This window comes from Entelurus aequoreus, linkage group LG23, assembly GCF_033978785.1.
Source record: "Entelurus aequoreus isolate RoL-2023_Sb linkage group LG23, RoL_Eaeq_v1.1, whole genome shotgun sequence".
Taxonomy (NCBI): domain Eukaryota; kingdom Metazoa; phylum Chordata; class Actinopteri; order Syngnathiformes; family Syngnathidae; genus Entelurus; species Entelurus aequoreus.
This window is the reverse complement of record NC_084753.1, coordinates 39,647,163-39,665,036: the sequence shown is the minus strand read 5'-3', so window position 1 is coordinate 39,665,036 and position 17,874 is coordinate 39,647,163. Positions and strand designations below refer to the sequence as shown.

General features: G+C 41.7%; 2 protein-coding genes across 2 annotated transcripts in view; one reads left to right on the top strand and one right to left on the bottom strand.

Annotated features, from left to right (window-relative positions):
• Nucleotides 1-2,016: 2,016 nt before the first annotated feature.
• LOC133640642 (oocyte zinc finger protein XlCOF22-like) lies at nucleotides 2,017-8,847 on the bottom strand. The gene is made up of 2 exons (XM_062034177.1): nucleotides 8,446-8,847; nucleotides 2,017-4,166 (listed from the first exon to the last, which is right to left on the bottom strand). Exons 1-2 carry the CDS (start codon nucleotides 8,567-8,569, stop codon nucleotides 2,695-2,697), a joined length of 1,596 nt encoding a protein of 531 aa, XP_061890161.1. The 5' UTR covers nucleotides 8,570-8,847; the 3' UTR covers nucleotides 2,017-2,694.
• A 4,150-nt stretch (nucleotides 8,848-12,997) lies between these two features.
• Nucleotides 12,998-17,874, top strand: part of LOC133640879 (histone-lysine N-methyltransferase PRDM9-like) — a 56,208-nt gene continuing 51,331 nt past the window's right edge. Inside the window, exon 1 of the mRNA XM_062034561.1 lies at nucleotides 12,998-13,464. Coding sequence (XP_061890545.1) covers nucleotides 13,311-13,464 — 154 coding nt within the window. The 5' untranslated portion in view covers nucleotides 12,998-13,310. The remainder of the gene's footprint in view (nucleotides 13,465-17,874) is intronic.

Here is a 17,874-nt window from a genome sequence, read left to right as displayed (position 1 = left end):
TTACTTCTTACTCTCACATGTTTACTAACTTTATATTTATTATTAACACTATTCTTGAATAGATTGTCTGTAGGAAGATGAATTGTCATGTGAGGATGATGCACTGATTGTTTTATGTTGTTCATAAAAACGAGACAGTTTCAGACACACAATATTTATGAGAGGTTGATGTTCCTCTCAGTTTGTAACAATGTGTATCAACATGTTTACACAAAACTCACACAGTCACCGGGGGAATATTCCAGAGAGCAGGTTAAGTGCAAACTCCTGAGTACGTAAAAGGAAGTGTATTAATTGACTCATATCATGTTCTACACTTGGTGAATGTTCATATTCATCTCGGAGAAAGCAAACCATCAGGTTGGAGTAAACAGTGGTATTTCAGTTTGAGCACATGATAAGATAAGGCCCCTTAGTTTGATACTCGCAGGTGAATTGGATCACTTCTCGTAGGAAAAGAGGCCCTAATTGGGACTTCGGAATGCAAAAGTGACAACCATATCCTTGAAAGGAGACTACCTGTCTAGCTCAAACGCCAACCTTTAAGTTATGACTTAAAGCAGTTGTTTTCCAGACACTTACACACCAACATCTCCTTTCGTGGTCAGGTGGTGCTGTTTAGCTTTAGCACACACCCAGACAGTGAAAGAAGGAATATATAAAACGATGGTTTGGCTTCTCCGGGAGAGGAGTCCTCCATATTTGACCTGACCTCCTCCCAGGAACTGCAGTCCTGTGTAAATGACGCTCGCTGGTAATAAAGCAACTTTTGCTTCAGTAAAGCGTCTCCGACGTCTCTTTTGATCCAGCCGCACTGCCGTGTCGCCCTTCTGTCCGGACGATGATGACAAGACCAGAAATACACTTCAAAAGCTCCAGAGTTTTACCTCCAAAAATAGAGAGGTAAGAAAGTCAGAGTCAGTTGCATAAAACACTGAAAGGGATTGGCGCGGTTGGTAGAATGGCCGTGCCAGCAACCTGAGGGTTCCTGGTTCGATCCCCACCTTCTACCAACCTCGTCACGTCCGTTGTGTCCTTGGGCAAGACACTTCACCCTTGCTCCTGATGAGTCGTGGTTATTGCCTTGCATGGCAGCTCCCGCCATCAGTGTGTGAATGTGTGTGTGAATGGGTGAATGTGGAAATAGTGTCAAAGCCCTTTGAGTACCTTGAAGGTAGAAAAGTGCTATACAAGTATAACCCATTTACCATTGTTCCTATAACCCCTTTGTTCAAATGTTTGTTCCACTTGGCATCTTGTCTGACTCGCACCATGCACAGCCTTCCTTGTCACATATTGTTCCTTTTCCCGCTATCCATCCAGTAATTCAAACTGATCCAGCAGCGCGATTGAAGATTATTTTTACTTACAAAAATCAAGGAACCAGGATACTCGGGAAACAAAAGGTAGCCTATATAAAACGACATATATGTGCACATGTATGCACTGATTAAAAATACAGAACTATAATGCCCACGTTAAAACTTTCTCCATCAAACGTCATCTTGCTTTCCCCTCCTTCTTCTTCTTCTTTCTATTTTCAGCAGACTAGTAGAACATCTTAGGTGTATTGCTGCCCTCCACAGGTTCTTAACGGGATTTCCTCCTTCTGTCCTATGGCCCACACTACATTCTACAGTCCAGTAGGTGGCAGTATGAACCTTTCAAGTCATGGCTGCAAACTGCCAGTAAGAAGACGAAGTAATAGAGCTGGTTGCTTGTTTCTCTCGCGAGATCTGACAACATTTTTTAAATAGAACAATTGACAGGATGACAACATCCAAACAAACCAAGTCATCTCCAATACATCTCAACATTACACACATCCTCCAGGCTGAGTTAGTCTAGATGATGAAGTAAGCTGGAAACTACATGTAAGTCATATAAAAGAAAACATTTAAAAAATGTACTGCGATAATAAATAGAATAAAATACATACCCACAAATATTAACTACATTTATTGTACCCAACTTTAGTTGAAGCATACATTGTTTATTGCATAAAGGTCTGGGGACATACATATAAAACAATCACACAACAATATTCATATTACACAAGAGAGTAATAAAGACAATTAACAGAATGGATTATAGAGACCCAACAAATGATTAATAAAGTCACACATTTTTCAAATTGTATAAAAGACAACTGTTCAAATGATGTATAAAGTAAATAATAATATGCTTCCAGAAGTGGTCCAGAAGATGTTTCAGATGTGAACCAGTAAATATGAACTAAGAGGGATTTATGTGTACTCAAAAGCAAAGGTATGAACACATGTAAAACAAATATGTATATCATATAAAGGAGTTCATTTATGGAATCATCTAGAATTAGAACATAAAATATGTAGCCCTTCATTATTTCGAAAAACCTATACAAAAACACAGTATGAAAGTGAATTATGAATATCTACACATAAAAGGTCTACTGTAACATATTTTATGTACTGTTTATTCTCACCTTTTCAGTCAAATTGTTCTGCTCATTTTAAAGTACACAAATGTGTATATTAACTCATGTACTTGACTGAAATAAAAGCACTAATCTGAAGTATTTACTCTAAATATGTTATACGCATAATAACAAGATAGTGTTACACACACAACAATGATGTCACACATGTTCTATGTGCTGATGTTGTTAGAAGGTCAAAGTTAAAGTGTTGACAGTTTATTTCAAATCCTGCATCTTCATTTGCTGCTGCTGTTCTCACCAGCACACTTGTGTTTCTTACACTGGTACTTAGAAGAGAATCTTTCACCACACACACTGCAACTCAACACTTTCTCTCCTGTGTGTGTTCTCATGTGTGCTGTAAGAGTGTTTAGGTAACGGAAGCTTTTGTTGCAGCTTGAACAGGAGTATGGTTTTTCACCAGAGTGCGTTCTCATGTGTACTTTTAATTGATGTCTTTCTATATAACTTTTATCACATACTGAACATATAAAAGGTTTTTCACCAGTGTGTGTTCTCGTGTGTTTTTTTAAATGGTCCCTTCGAGTAAAATCTTTACCGCAGATTGAACATGAAAAAGGATTTTCACCAGTGTGTATTCTCATGTGTTTTTGGAAATGGGGCTTTTGAGTAAAATCTTTACCGCAGATTGAACATGAAAAAGGTTTTTCTCCAGTGTGTATTCTCATGTGTGTTTTGAAATGGGTCCTTTGAGTAAAATCTTTACCGCAGATTGAACATGAAAAAGGTTTTTCTCCAGTGTGTATTCTCATGTGTGTTTTGAAATGGGTCCTTTGAGTAAAATCTTTACCGCAGATTGAACATGAAAAAGGTTTTTCTCCAGTGTGTGTTCTCATGTGGAATTTAAAAATTTTATTTATTGCAAAACTTTTACCACATTCTGAGCAGGAAAAAGGTTTTTCTCCAGTGTGTATTCTCATGTGTAATTTCAGGTGACTAGGGTATTTAAAAGTTTTGTCGCAGTGAGAACATGTGAAGTGTGTGTTGTCAGTGTGACATGTCTTATCATCTTTAGAGTGTTCATCATCAGTGTCAGGAGAGTGTGACGTTGTGTCCTCACTATCTGATAGTGGAGCTAAGAGCTTGTCTGCTTGTGATCCTCCACAGTGGTCTCCATCAGCTTCTGTTGTCATGTGTTGAGTTGAGCTGCTGCTTGGAGGCTCCGCCTCTCTCTTCTCCTCACTCTCACCTTTGACCTCATCACCTTCACTCTTCACAGGGACACCAGTCACTGGCATCTTGGTGACATCAACCTCCTCCAGTCCTTCAAGATGCTCTCCCTGCTGACTGATGCTGTGTTCCTCCTCTTCCTCTTTAATGTGAGGGCCTTGTGGATCCACCACTTCCTCTTTAAAATGGGGTGTCAGTGGGTCCTCTTCTTCCTCTTTAAAATTGGGTGTCAGTGGGTCCTCCTCTTCCTCTTTAAAATTGGGTGTCAGTGGATCCACCTCTTCCTCCTTAATGTGAGGGCTCAGTGGATCTACCACTTCCTCTTTAAAATGGGGTGTCGGTGGGTCCTCTTCTTCCTTTTTAAAATGGGGTGTCAGTGGGTCCTCCTCTTCCTTTTTAAAATGGGGGATCAGTGGGTATTCCTCTTCCTTCTTAATGTGAGAGGGCTGTGGCTCCTCCGTCCGCATCCTGAAGCTCCACTTCTGTTGCTCAGGGTGAAGATGTTCTTCACAGACGTCTGCAAGACAACAAGACAATCATGTTTTAATAACATCCATCTCTGCTCAGTCACACAATGCATTCAGTACGTTTACATGCACTTAGGAACAACTAGTTATTGTATGAACTGTATTGAAATCTTTACAACATTATTCACAGGAAAAGAAAAACAAAGTTTGTCTGATCCCAAATGGCTTACACAGACATGATAGGGTGAGAAATAAGTGTTGGTGATTTTCAATGTTTTTGGAACAGTGTTAAAGGCCTACTGAAACCCACTACTACCGACCACGCAGTCTGATAGTTTATATATCAATGATGAAATCTTAACATTATAACACATGCCAATACGGCCGGGTTAACTTATAAAGTGACATTTTAAATTTGCCGCTAAACTTCCGGTTCGAAACGCCTCTGAGGATGACGTATGCGCGTGACGTAGCCCGGGGAACACGGGTATGCCTTCCACATTGAAGCCAATACGAAAAAGCTCTGTTTTCATTTCATAATTCCACAGTATTCTGGACATCTGTGTTCGTGAATCTGTTGCAATTATGTTCATTGCATTATGGAGAAAGAAGCTGAGCAAGCAAAGAAGAAAGTTGTCGGTGCGAAGCGTCTATTTTGCGAGGGAAGTCAGCAGCAACACGTACACAGCCGGCGCTTCTTTGTTTACATTCCCGAAAGATGCAGTCAAGATGGAAGAACTCGGATAACAGAGACTCTAACCAGGAGGACATTTGACTTGGATACACAGACGCCTGTAGAGAACTGGGACAACACAGACTCTTACCAGGATTACTTTGATTTGGATGACAAAGACGCAGACGTGCTACTGTGAGTATGCAGCTTTGGCTTCTAAACATTTGATCGCTTGACCGTATGTGCGCAACTTTTTTTTGCGTATGTACGTAACTTTTTAAAAATATATAAGCTTTATGAACCTTGGGTTAGGTGAACGGTCTTTTGGGCTGAGTGATTGTGTGTGTTGATCAGGTGTTTGAATTGTATTGGCGTGTTCTATGGAGCTAGGAGCTAGCAGAGGTGCTAGGAGCTAGCATAACAAACACGTATGTGTTTTTATGCAGGATTAATTTGTGGCATATTAAATATAAGCCTGGTTGTGTTGTGGCTAATAGAGTATATATATGTCTTGTGTTTATTTACTGTTGTAGTCATTCCCAGCTGAATATCAGGTCACCCCCGGCTCTCACAGCATCTTCCCTATCTGAATAGCTTCAACTCCCCACTAGTCCTTCACTTGCACTTTACTCATCCACAAATCTTTCATCCTCGCTGAAATTAATGGGGAAATTGTCGCTTTCTCGGTCCGAATCTCTCTCACTTCATGCGGCCATCATTGTAAACAATAGGGAACTTTGCGTATATGTTCAACTGACTACGTCACGCTACTTCCGGTAGGGGCAAGCCTTTTTTTTATCAGATACCAAAAGTTGCAATCTTTATCGTCGTTGTTCTATACTAAATCCTTTCAGCAAAAATATGGCAATATCGCGAAATGATCAAGTATGACACATAGAATAGATCTGCTATCCCCGTTTAAATAAAAAAAAATTCATTTCAGTAGGCCTTTAAGGTCATACGAAAAGAAAAAGAAAATTAGCGCCACAGAGACGTCCGCCGCGACGGACTCCGAGTGAGGGGTGACTCACTCGTGTTTCGGGCATTGTCCTGGAAACACAAATTGTAAATAGGTAGTGGGCTAATTTGTCTTAAGGTCGAGAGTCACGTCATTAGTGTGAAGAAGTGAATAAAGTTGTAAGTGACATCTAGGGCCTTGCCGCCCCGTAGACTAGTGAGATTGACAGACGTGTTCATCTCGGTGCAACGTTTCAGTATACGTCGAGGAGGTTTGCGGCCCTCGAAAACTGATGTAAATCAGAGAGAGAGATGTATGACATTATATGGTTTTGGATTGTTGTTGATCTTGTTGAATTTTATAACACTGATTTGTTGATGGATTTACGTGTTAAAAGAGAAAAAGAGTAAAAATGGATGGTGATTTTGACCGTGAGTGTGAAGAGTTTGGGACGCGTAATGGAGTGTATTTGTCCCAGAGTGGGGACAGGAAGATAATGGACGAGATAAAGAAGATCATTGTTGGACAGTTTGTGAGAAGTGTGGACACAGCGGACAGAGAGAGGCAAGTATGAGAAGTTTTGGAGGAGAATAGACACAGAAACATGGTGTTGCAAGTGTGAGGAAGAGATGCATCCAGGATGTAGTTGTATGGGAAAAAGCAAGTTGAAGAAAAGCTGAGAGAAAGTGACAAACGGAGGTGCATGTCAAAAAAACATGTTTTTGTGCGGTAGATCGCTGCAGACTGTTTTTTTTAAAAGTGTGTATCTTCCCAAGTTCACATTGTGTAAAAACCCCGGGGTTCAAATAAAGATAAGTGAAATATAAAACATAGGACGCTGGCAGGTGAAAGTCTGTGTTGTCCCAGTTCTCTACAGGCGTCTGTGTATCGAAGTCAAAAGTCCTCCTGGTTAGAGTCTCTGTTATCCGAGTTCTTCCATCTTGACTGCATCTTTCGGGAATGTAAACAAAGAAGCGCCGGCTGTGGACTGTTGTTGTTGACTACGTTCGAAAAATACGTCCATTTCGCACCGACAACTTTCTTCTTTGCTTGCTCAGCTTCCTTCTCCATAATGCAATGAACATGATTGCAACAGATTCACGAACACAGATGTCCAGAATACTGTGGAATTATGAAATAAAAACAGAGCTTTTTCGTATTGGCTTCAATGTGGAAGGCATACCCGTGTTCGCCGGTCTACGTCACACGCATACGTCATCCTCAGAGGCGTTTCGAACCGGAAGTTTAGCGGCAAATTTAAAATGTCACTTTATAAGTTAACCTGGCCGTATTGGCATTTGTTATAATGTTAAGATTTCATCATTGATATATAAACTATCAGACTGCGTGGTCGGTAGTAGTGGCTTTCAGTAGGCCTTTAAAGGCCTACTGAAATGAATTTTTTAAATTTAAACGGGGATAGCAGATCCATGTTATGTGTCATACTTGATCATTTTGCGATATTGCCATATTTTTGCTGAAAGGATTTAGTATAGAACAACGTCGATAAAGTTTGCAACTTTTGGTCTCTGATTAAAAAAAAACCTTGCCCCTACCGGAAGTAGCGTGACGTTGTCAGTTGTTCACTTCCTCATATTTTCCTATTGTTTTCAACGCAGCTAGAGCTATTCGGACCGAGAAAGCGACGATTACCCCATTAATTTGAGCAAGGATGAAAGATTTGTGGATGAGGAACGTTAGAGTGACGGACTAGATTGCAGTGAAATACATATCTTTTTTCGCTCTGACCGTAACTTAGGTACAAGCTGGCTCATTGGATTCCACACTCTCTCCTTTTTCTATTGTGGATCACGGATTTGTATTTCAAACCACCTCGGATACTATATCCTCTTGAAAATGAGAGTCAAGAATGCGAAATGGACATTCACAGTGACTTTTATCTCCACGACAATACATCGACGAAGCTCTTTAGCATGAGCTAACGTGATAGCATCTGTCTCAAATGCAGATAGAAACAAAATAAATAAATCCCTGACTGGAAGGATAGACAGAAGATCAACAATACTATTATACCTTGTACATGTAACTACACGGTTAATAATTCTCAGCCTGGGAAAGCTTAACAATGCTGTTGCTAACGACACTAAGACTAACTTAGCAACTTAGCAACCGGACCTCACAGAGCTATGATGAAAACATTAGCTATCTACCTACGCCAGCCAGCCCTCATCTGATCATCAACACCCGTGCTCCCCTGCGTTCCAGCGATCGACGGCGCGACGAAGGACTTCACCCCAACACATATGTGGTTGGCGGCTAGCATCGGCTGGCGCGTCTGCTATCCAAGTAAGTCCTTCTTGTTGTGTTGCTACAGCCAGCCGCTAATACACCGATCCCACCTACAACTTTCTTCTTTGTAATCTCCATTGTTCATTAAACAAATTGCAAAATATTCACTTATGATATGTTGGAGCAGCAGGCAGCTATATACTCTGCATAGACCTACAAGACCCTGAAGACAAATGTCAAAAACATCATCACCCTGTCTGATGATGATGTGAGAGCGGCAGAGGAGGTCCTCCAGGTGCTTAAACACCTCTAAACTGTTACATCTCTGCTGAGCACTGAAACTTCACCATCTGTGTCAATGATCCTGCCACTGAAGTGTGGAAGACAGCACCATCACTGGAGATGTCAAGACTGCCATTAGAGACGACAGAGTAAGAAGTAAACAAACCTGTTCTGTGTAACACAACTTGAGCTTTCTTGAAAACAGCCTCCAGTAGTTGACGTAGTCTTTTGTTCTCTTCTTTTGTTCGAGAAAGTTCCTCTTTGTACTCTGCTATCGTTCTTTCGCACATTTTCACACAATCACAACACTTTACACTCACACTTGATCTTAACTAAGCGATGTGTTGATCAAATCCGCGTCTCTTTGTTAGCAGCTAACAAGCTAAGCTAACTAGCACGCTAAGCTAACTAGCGCGCTAAAACAACTAGCAAGCTAAGCGGGCCTAATAATCTCCAAAGTTGAGTGAGACGAGTGGAGTTTATCCTGACACGGAGGATGAATAAAGTGTAGTTAGTAGCGATGTGAGGAGATGTGCCGAGGCTTAGGAGCGTGTGTGGAGTAAAGGAGGACTTTGCGGCAAAGCGCATCCTCTACGCATGCGTCACTTAGGGGCGGAGCCAAAGAGTCATAGTGATGGGCATGTCACGAACGAACCGTTCAAAATGTATGTTTTCATGGTGCCCACACAAAAAACATGGCAACAAATGATATTTCAGATATATCAGCCGTATTTGACTTTTAATCAGGTATATATAAAAATAATGAAAAAGTATTGTTTTTAAATGCACTTATTTTCGCTCTTTTTATCTGCCACACGTGTTTTATAGTGTTTTATGCTCATGATTTATTATCTATCCACAAAGATGGACCACTATTTTTAAGAACTGGCTGTTGGCTTGCCTTACACAGTCCTACAGAACATGTGATTTCCTATTCCAGCAGATACTATACTTGAAATTACAAACAACCGAATGTCTGACTGTAGAACATTTTGTCATCTAGTAATTAACAATTTTAGCAGCTTTAGTTCATTATCATCCATTATACAGATGTGCATACAAATGTGAGTTTTGTGGAAGAAATGTAAGCAATATGAAGGAATAAAATAAGCTTGATCTCCTCTGTAAAATGATTTTGTGCATAATCTCTCAAATCTCCTGTTTTCATTTTGAAGTTTACACAAAGATGAGGATGAAAGTAAAAAGTGGGACGTGCTTTTGAAGAAGGAATAATTATTTGCAAGTAATTTCTCAGTGTGGTGGTTTTGATAAGACAGAAAATATTGTTTGACTCAGAAATGATTTCAGTCCTTCATGTTGACGTTACCAGTTCACCTCCAAGGACTAGATGTGTCATCACAAGTCCTTCAGCAATGATGAATGTAGATATTATCAATCACAGGGAAGGTATTTATTATTATTTTTAGGTACTATGCGCCTTCGTTTTAGCTGGAAAAGGGCAGGAATAGCCTACATCTTCCTCCAGAAGAGAACATGTCTGTGACCTCTCAGATGATCCAGAAACTGGAACCTCCCACTAGGGGTGTTGCTAAGCATAAAGCTCGACTAGGGCACAGCCCCCACTATAATTACTTTGGACCCCTCACACACACACACACACACACACACACACACACACACACACACACACACACACACACACACACACACACACACACACACACACACACACACACACACACACACACGCACGCACGCACGCACGCACGCACACACACACACACACATTTGTCTCTGCTTCGAGGGAAATAATTATGACATGTAGTCTCTTCTCAAGGTTAGGGCTTCAAGGATAGGGCTATCACTTCTGCATTCCGAAGTCCAAATTAGGGCTTCTTCCCTATGAGGAGTGATCCAGCCCACCTGTGAATGTCAAACTAAGGGGCCTTATCTTATTATGTGCTCAAACTGAAATACTACTATTTACTTAAACTTGGTTCTTCGCTTTCTCCAAGGTGAATATAAACCTTCACCATAAGCAAAACATAATATGAGTTAATTAGTTCACTTCAGTATCTAATGGTGCATCAGAATTGGTGTTTTGTAGGAAGAATGTTGTTCCTGTTTTGCGTGGGACTTGTGTGTCACGTGTAAGTGTGTGTGTGTGTGTGCATGTGTGTGTGTGTGTGGGTGTGTGTGTTTGTGTGTGTTTTGGTGCAAACATGGTGCTTGTATTGTGAATCTATATCCTGTGATTCCTGGGCCAAACGTTGGCTTACTGATGATGTAATAGCAAAAATCAACATTTTCGTGGTACTTGTTTTGGTTAAAGATTCATCTTCAAGTATTTTTTCTGACGTGTTTATGCTGTATTGCTTTGTTTCTTCTGCCTGTCTCACTTTGCTAGATGCATCATATTCAGACTAATGTCTCGCCTTACTTAGAGTGTGTTTACTTTTCCTAACTAAGAGTTTCCCGCTTATCTCCAACCCTTCCCCCATGCATTCCTGAGCTAAGATAAAATGTGTGTGCCTCACCGACACTCTCCTGTAAACGGACAACTTGTGTCTTTTGAAGCCTCAAATAAATACTCAAAAAAAAAAAAGTATTCTCTGAACATTTCTTATTAAATAGATAATTAAATTGTAAAACAACAGACACTTTGCTTGTCCTCAAGATGATGTTACATTTTGGATGCATGGCCGACCGTGTTCTTCGGGAAGTCCTGTGGGGAGTGCTCAGAGAGTATGGGGTATCGGACTGTCTGATTCTGTCGGTCCGCTCCCTGTTCGATCAGTGTCAGAGCTTGGTCCACATTGCCGACAGTAAGTTGGACCTGTATCTAGTCAGGGTTGGACTCTGCCAAGGCTGCCCTTTGTCACCGATTCTGTTCATAACTTTTATGGACAGAATTTCTAGGCGCAGTCAAGGCGTTGAGGGGATCCGGTTTGGTGGCTGCAGGATTCGGTCTCTGCTTTCTGCAGAGGATGTGGTCCTGATGGCTTCATCTGGCCAGGATCTTTAGCTCTCACTGGATCGGTTCGCAGCCGAGTGTGAAGCGACTAGGATGAGAATAAGCACCTCCAAGTTCGAGTCCATGGTTCTCGCCTGGGAAAGGGTGAAGTGCCATCTCCAATTTGGGGAGGAGATCTTGCCCCATTTGGAGGAGTTTAAGTACCTCGGAGTCTTGTTCACGAGTGAGGGAAGAGTGTATCGGGAGATCAACCGGCGGATCGGTGCGGCGTCTTCAGTAATGCAGACGCTGTATCGATCCGTTGAGGTGAAGAAGGAGCTGAGCCGGAAGGCAAAGATCTCAATTTACCGGTCGATCTTCGTTTCCATCCTCACCTATGGTCATGAGCTTTGGGTTATGACCGAAAGGACAAGATCACGGGTACAAGCGGCCGAAATGAGTGGGGCTCTCCCCTAGAGATAGGGTGAGAAGCTCTGTCACCCGGGAGGAGCTCGAAGTAAAGCCGCTGCTCCTCCACATCGATTAGACAGATGGAGTGGTTTGGGCATCTGGTCAGGATGCCACCTAAGAAGGTGTTTCGAGCAACTCAGACCGGCAGGAGGCCACGGGGAAGACCCAGGACACTTTAGGAAGACTATGTCTCCCGGCTGGCCTGGGAACGCCTCGGGATCCCCCGGGAGAAGCTGGATGAGGTGGCTGGGAGAGGGAAGTCTGGGCTTCTCTGCTTAGGCTGATCCGACCTCGGATAAGCAGAAGAAAATGGATGAATGGACGGATGGGCTGCAATGGTTGTGTTCTCTTGGATGCAGAATTGTACACCTTTCCTGATTGTCAGCTCCCAGACAGTGGTCGAGGAGCGCAGGGGAGACATTCCTTTCAGGGCCGATGTATCGTCGGGGGTAACACCCTCCACTTTACCCGGCAGTGGGTCCTACAGTTCAGCTGTTGGGTTGGAATGACGACCCAACAGTTGTCGATTCGTTGCAACTCTGTCACTTTATTTATGTTTTCCACAAAGCCAACCGGACATCCACTAAGCTACTAACGCTCCTGCACATTAACTGCTTCCACTCCCTCACCTCACTTGCCCACTCACTTACTCACCTCACATACTGCCATTCTTAAAGGAGTACACACATTCTGGATGACAATTAAAACATAATTACACTCCAGCATAGTAATAAACATTAACAATTCCGCACAGACATACAGTTCCATATACATTCAATATAACTGAAAGGATGCAGCATGACTAGTAGGAGTCAATATAAGGGGAATGCAATAATGTAGCTTGTAGTGCAAATGCAAGAATGTATCAGTCCATGTGTTTAGTGCACACATTACAGTTGAGCCAAACAGCCCTGAAAAAATATTAGAATATCCAACACTCAGGCTACAATTTATGAGGAGAAGCAATTAGCATTTTAAAGTATAATGGTAGCTGAGTTCCCTGTAATAACTCCAAACACTCACAGAAAAATACACTCAGTGCATTTTACGCTAAAGTGCAAACAATAACTATTTTCAAGTTGTTGTTTTTTAAGTAAAGAACAATGCTATTAGCTTGAACAGCTTATACAGTAAATTCGGTAAGTGCATTAAAAACAGTACTAGTTAATTATTTTCATATTTTTCTCATTGAAAGTCAAATACGGTTTATATATTTGAAATATCATTCATTAGTTGCCATGTTTTTTGTGGGCACCATGAAAATAATACATTTTGAACGGTTCGTTCATGACTTGCCCATCACTATGACTCTTTGGCCCCGCCCCTAAGTGACGCATGCGTGGAGGATATGCGCTTTGCAGCAAAGTCCTCCTTTACTCCACACACGCTTCTAAGCCTCGGCACATCTCCTCACATCGCTACTAACTACACTTTATTCATCCTCCGTGTCAGGATAAACTCCACTCGTCTCACTCAACTTTGGAGATTATTAAGCCCGCTTAGCTTGCTAGTTGTTTTAGCGCGCTACTTAGCTCAGCATGCTAGTTAGCTTAGCTTGTTAGCTGCTAACAAAGAGACGCGGATTTGATCAACACATCGCTTAGTTAAGATCAAGTGTGAGCGTAAAGTGTTGTGCTTGTGTGAAAATGTGCGAAAAGTGTTGTGATTGTGTGAAAATGTGCGAAAGAACGATAGCAGAGTACGAGGAGGAACTTTCTCGAACAAAAGAAGAGAACACAAGACTACGTCAACTACTGGAGGCTGTTTTCAAGAAACCTCAAGTTGTGTTACACAGAACAGGTTGGTTTACTTCTTACTCTCACATGTTTACTAACTTTATATTTCATCATTAACGTGAACAAGACGTGTTAGATTAATTGTGATTAATAGGTGTACTCAGACACATGATTGTTATTGTGTTATTAAAATGGCGGCGCATGGCGATGCTAACGCTCTTGGGAGTGTAGAGCGATTTGGCAAAAAACACCCGTCATTTCTGTCAATTTCATGGCTGGCTCAAAGCGTGAACACTCTGTGATCACATACGACCGACAGACAATTCTGGATGTGGATGGATCGGGTCGTTATAGACTGAAAGATGCATGTACGGTGGACCTCCTCGCTAGCATGGGAATACTTCGCGGGCTACATCGAGCGGCCTTTGTAGCAGCGGAGTCAAGTGCTAGCGGTGACCGCCAATGGAGACGACGTAAGCGGTGTGAGCGGAAGCAGAAGCGGGGATGCCGAGCTGGGCTAACAACAAAGAGAAAAGCTAACCAAAGAAGCGTGGAGTGTCCGGGTAAGAAGCCATTTAAACTAGAACTAGCCGGCGTCAGGCTGGATAATCCCTGCACACATAGCAATTCTCTTAGAATAAAACACAACTCACATAATGTTTTTTCTTTTGTGACCGTGTCAGAGGCAGACATACATTGTACTGAGGTAGCTAACTATGATGCGTTCAGTTTATCGCAATATCAAGCAAACAATCTCAATATCCCCGTCGTATCAATTCCTAGATATGGTCGAAACTATTTAAAGTGCACTACGCATAATAAAAGCAACATTATTAATATTGCTACTTCGGATAATTTTAACAAACAATCCTCAAAACAGCCCACTACCTATTATATGGGCTTTTTAAACATAAGATCATTATCTTCCAAAACGTTGTTAGTTAATGAAGTCATTAGAGACAACAAACTTGACGTCGTTGGTCTCGCCGAGACCTGGCTCAAACCAGACGATTTTTTTGCGCTAAATGAGGCATCTCCTACTAACTATACCAATACACATGTTGCCCGACCTCTTAAAAGGGGAGGGGGTGTCACACTAATATACAATGAAAACTATAATCTTACACCTAACCTAAATAATAAATATAACTCGTTTGAGGTGCTCACTTTGAGGTTTGTCACACCGCTGCCTCTCCACCTGGCTGTTGTCTACCGCCCCCCTGGGCCCTATTCGGACTTCATCAGTGAATTCTCAGAGTTTGTTGCTGATCTAGTGACGCACGCCGACAATATAATCATAATGGGGGACTTTAATATCCATATGAATACCCCATCGGACCCTCCATGCGTGGCGCTCCAGACTATAATTGATAGCTGTGGTCTTACACAAATAATAAATGAACCCACGCATCGCAACGGTAATACGATAGATCTAGTGCTTGTCAGGGGTGTCACCACCTCTAAAGAAAAAGGGCAGCAAAAGCGGAGGTGGAGGACAGGTCATGTTTGAGGTCAATGGAAGCCTTTTCAGCCTCTGTGGACCACTGGAGGGCGGCATTAGGGTTGCAGACCCCATAGCGATATCGACTGACCCTTATAGAGATAGCGACCCTACTGGTGAAAGCCACAAAGTATGCTTATACATATTGACACAAATATTATAAAAACACTAAACTTATGACGGATGCTTTTGCAATTGTTCAATTTGATCTTTCACAACACCTAGTGGCCACAATAATTCATTAAGTCAAGCTCATGGTGCAGAAAGTTGAACGATGCGGACACGTTTGTTACTGGATACTTTCTATCAGACTTATGTTTTGGAGACTTTGTGTACGTATTAAGCAACCATAATTATTTGATATGCTTAAATGTGCTGTTTTAGCTTAGCTGTTGTGTAGCTGTAGCCTACAACAGGTGTGTCCAAAGTGCAGCCCATAGCTATGTTTTTAACCGACAACGGGGAGTGTTGAAAATGTGGTATTTGCGTGTCGTTCCAATCAGCGGCAGCTACGCCCTGTTTCGTCATTGGACCTAAGTCTTTGGCTTGGTAGGCGGGTACAAGCCTACCAAGCCAGGTGGTACGAGCATGGAGCAGCCTTTGTAGTGGTGTCGCAACTTGGTGGTCGTGCCGTCAGGTAACACCAGGAAGGTTCCTTCTGTGCGATATTGACTGGTGCTTTTTTCTCCCTGGACTCCAACTTCATATCTGGTGTTGTCCTTCAGACCTCGGCCAAGAAGCCCCGTACACAGTGGCAAGAATGTGGGCAATAAGAGTGTATGTGCGTGGGCATGAACCGTTTCAACTGGAACTCAGGACATATGATTAGTTGCACGGCCTATTCTAATCTATATTAAACATTTCTTAATCACTTCATCCTTTATTATCTTAATTATATCCCAACTTTAGCTACCTGTAAAAACGAGTGACTTATTCTAGTCCATTTGTAAATAAATAGTTTTCCTAAATTATAGTCTCCTCACTTTAACCAGACAGTCATTAGGACAAAAGACCCTGGGAGGACTTTTCCCTTAAAAGGGAAAGCCCGAGAAAGGACAGTATTAAGAAGAATTCATCACATTTGCTATGAGGCTTTTTATTATTAATGTATCATGTTCTTGTTATTTGGGGCGGTATAGCTCGGTTGGTAGAGTGGCCGTGCCAGCAACTTGAGGGTTCCAGGTTCGATCCCAGCTTCTGCCATCCTTGTCACTGCCGTTGTGCCACCCACACTGGCTTATATGTTAATAGGTATTGGGTTTCACAATGTAAAGCGCTTTGAGTCACTAGAGAAAAGCGCTATATAAATATAATTCACTTCACATGATATCTTGTTGTTCTATTTTCTAATTTCAAGGGGAACTGCACTTTTTGGAATCTTTCACAGTCCCTATGTGAGTTAAAGTTAAGGTCCCAATGGTAGTCACACACTAGGTGTGGTGAAATGATCCTCTGCATTCGACCCATCCCCAAGTTCACCCCCTGGGAGGTGAGGGCAGCGGAGGCCGCGCTCGGGAATCATTTGGTGATTTAACCCCCAACCCTTGACTCTGAGTGCCAAGCAAGGAGGCAATGGGTCCCATGTTTATAGTCTTTGGTATGACTCGGCCAGGGTTTGAACCCCCGACTTTCCAGTCCCAGGGCAGACACTCTAACCACAAGGCCACTGAGCAGGTCGATGGTTCATGCATCCTCAATAGAAAATAAACCTTAGCAAAAGTTATCTAACAATTGAGTCATTGGTAGCCGCTCTATTCTGCCTATAAAGTGCTCTAAATCAGTGGTCCCCAACCTTTTTGTAACTGCAGACCGGTCAACGACCGGGTGGGGGGTTATTGTTTATTTATTTTTTTGTCATAAAAAAATACAATCTTGTGTGCTTACGGACTGTATCCCTGCAGACTGCTATACTATATTGATATATAATGTAGGAACCAGAAATATTAATAACAGAATTTAAATTTTTTTTTTTATTCCTTGTGTGGCCCGGTGGTTAGGGACCACTGCTCTAAATAACATCCTAAAACCCCCTTCAACATTTTAAATACACACTGTAATATATGTAATGTAGTAACATTCTTAATAACATGTCATATTTACATAACTTGCTCATTTTAAGCATACAATGTCTGCTCTCACTGGGATGCCGACTGATGGGATGTTCATATCTTCCCGTTTAGATGAAGAATTAATCCTCGCAAAGGATTATAATTACTTTAACTTTAAAGGGGTGGGTGCAAAAAAGCGTATTTCCGTGTCTTTCTTGCCATCTCCAGGTCTAAGTTGGATGTCAAAGTTGACCAAGTTCTCCGGTTTATGTCCACAACCTTCACCATATAAGTGAGAAGCATGATTTATAATCTAGAATTAGCTTTCACCATCTTAGAGGTGAGAAAGCAGCTCAGTATGTCAATATAGCAGCATAAGCTAGTTACTTCTGTGATCAATGCGCCGCTAAAAGTAGGTCCTTAACGTTAGCGCTTATAATAACAATATCGCTAATACTTGGTTAATATTCAGGTCACAAAATGTAAATGGAGTATTGTTGGCAGTTTTTGGATGGTTATTTGGAGGACTTTGTGGGTCTAATAGAGGAGCTCCCATTGACTCCAATGTTAGCTGATTTTTGCTCACGTTTCTTTACTAATTAGAATTCATAAACATTAAAAACATGTGTCTTACATAAGGATTGTGAATGATAGGCGACATTTTAAAAAAGTGCAGTTTCCTTTGAATTTGTCAGATAAGTAAACAGTCCTTCAAATTAAAGATGAAAAACAATTGAGGTTGTTTATAGATATTATCCACAATGAAGTTACAGTAAAACTAAGCACACAAGGGAAAGTACATTCATATACACATGAAGTACACATATGTGTAAGAATCATGTTAACCACCAAAATATTGTCTCGTTCTCCTAAAGCCAATATCAAGTATCCTTTGGTGAGCTGACCGTATCGTCACACCCCTAGT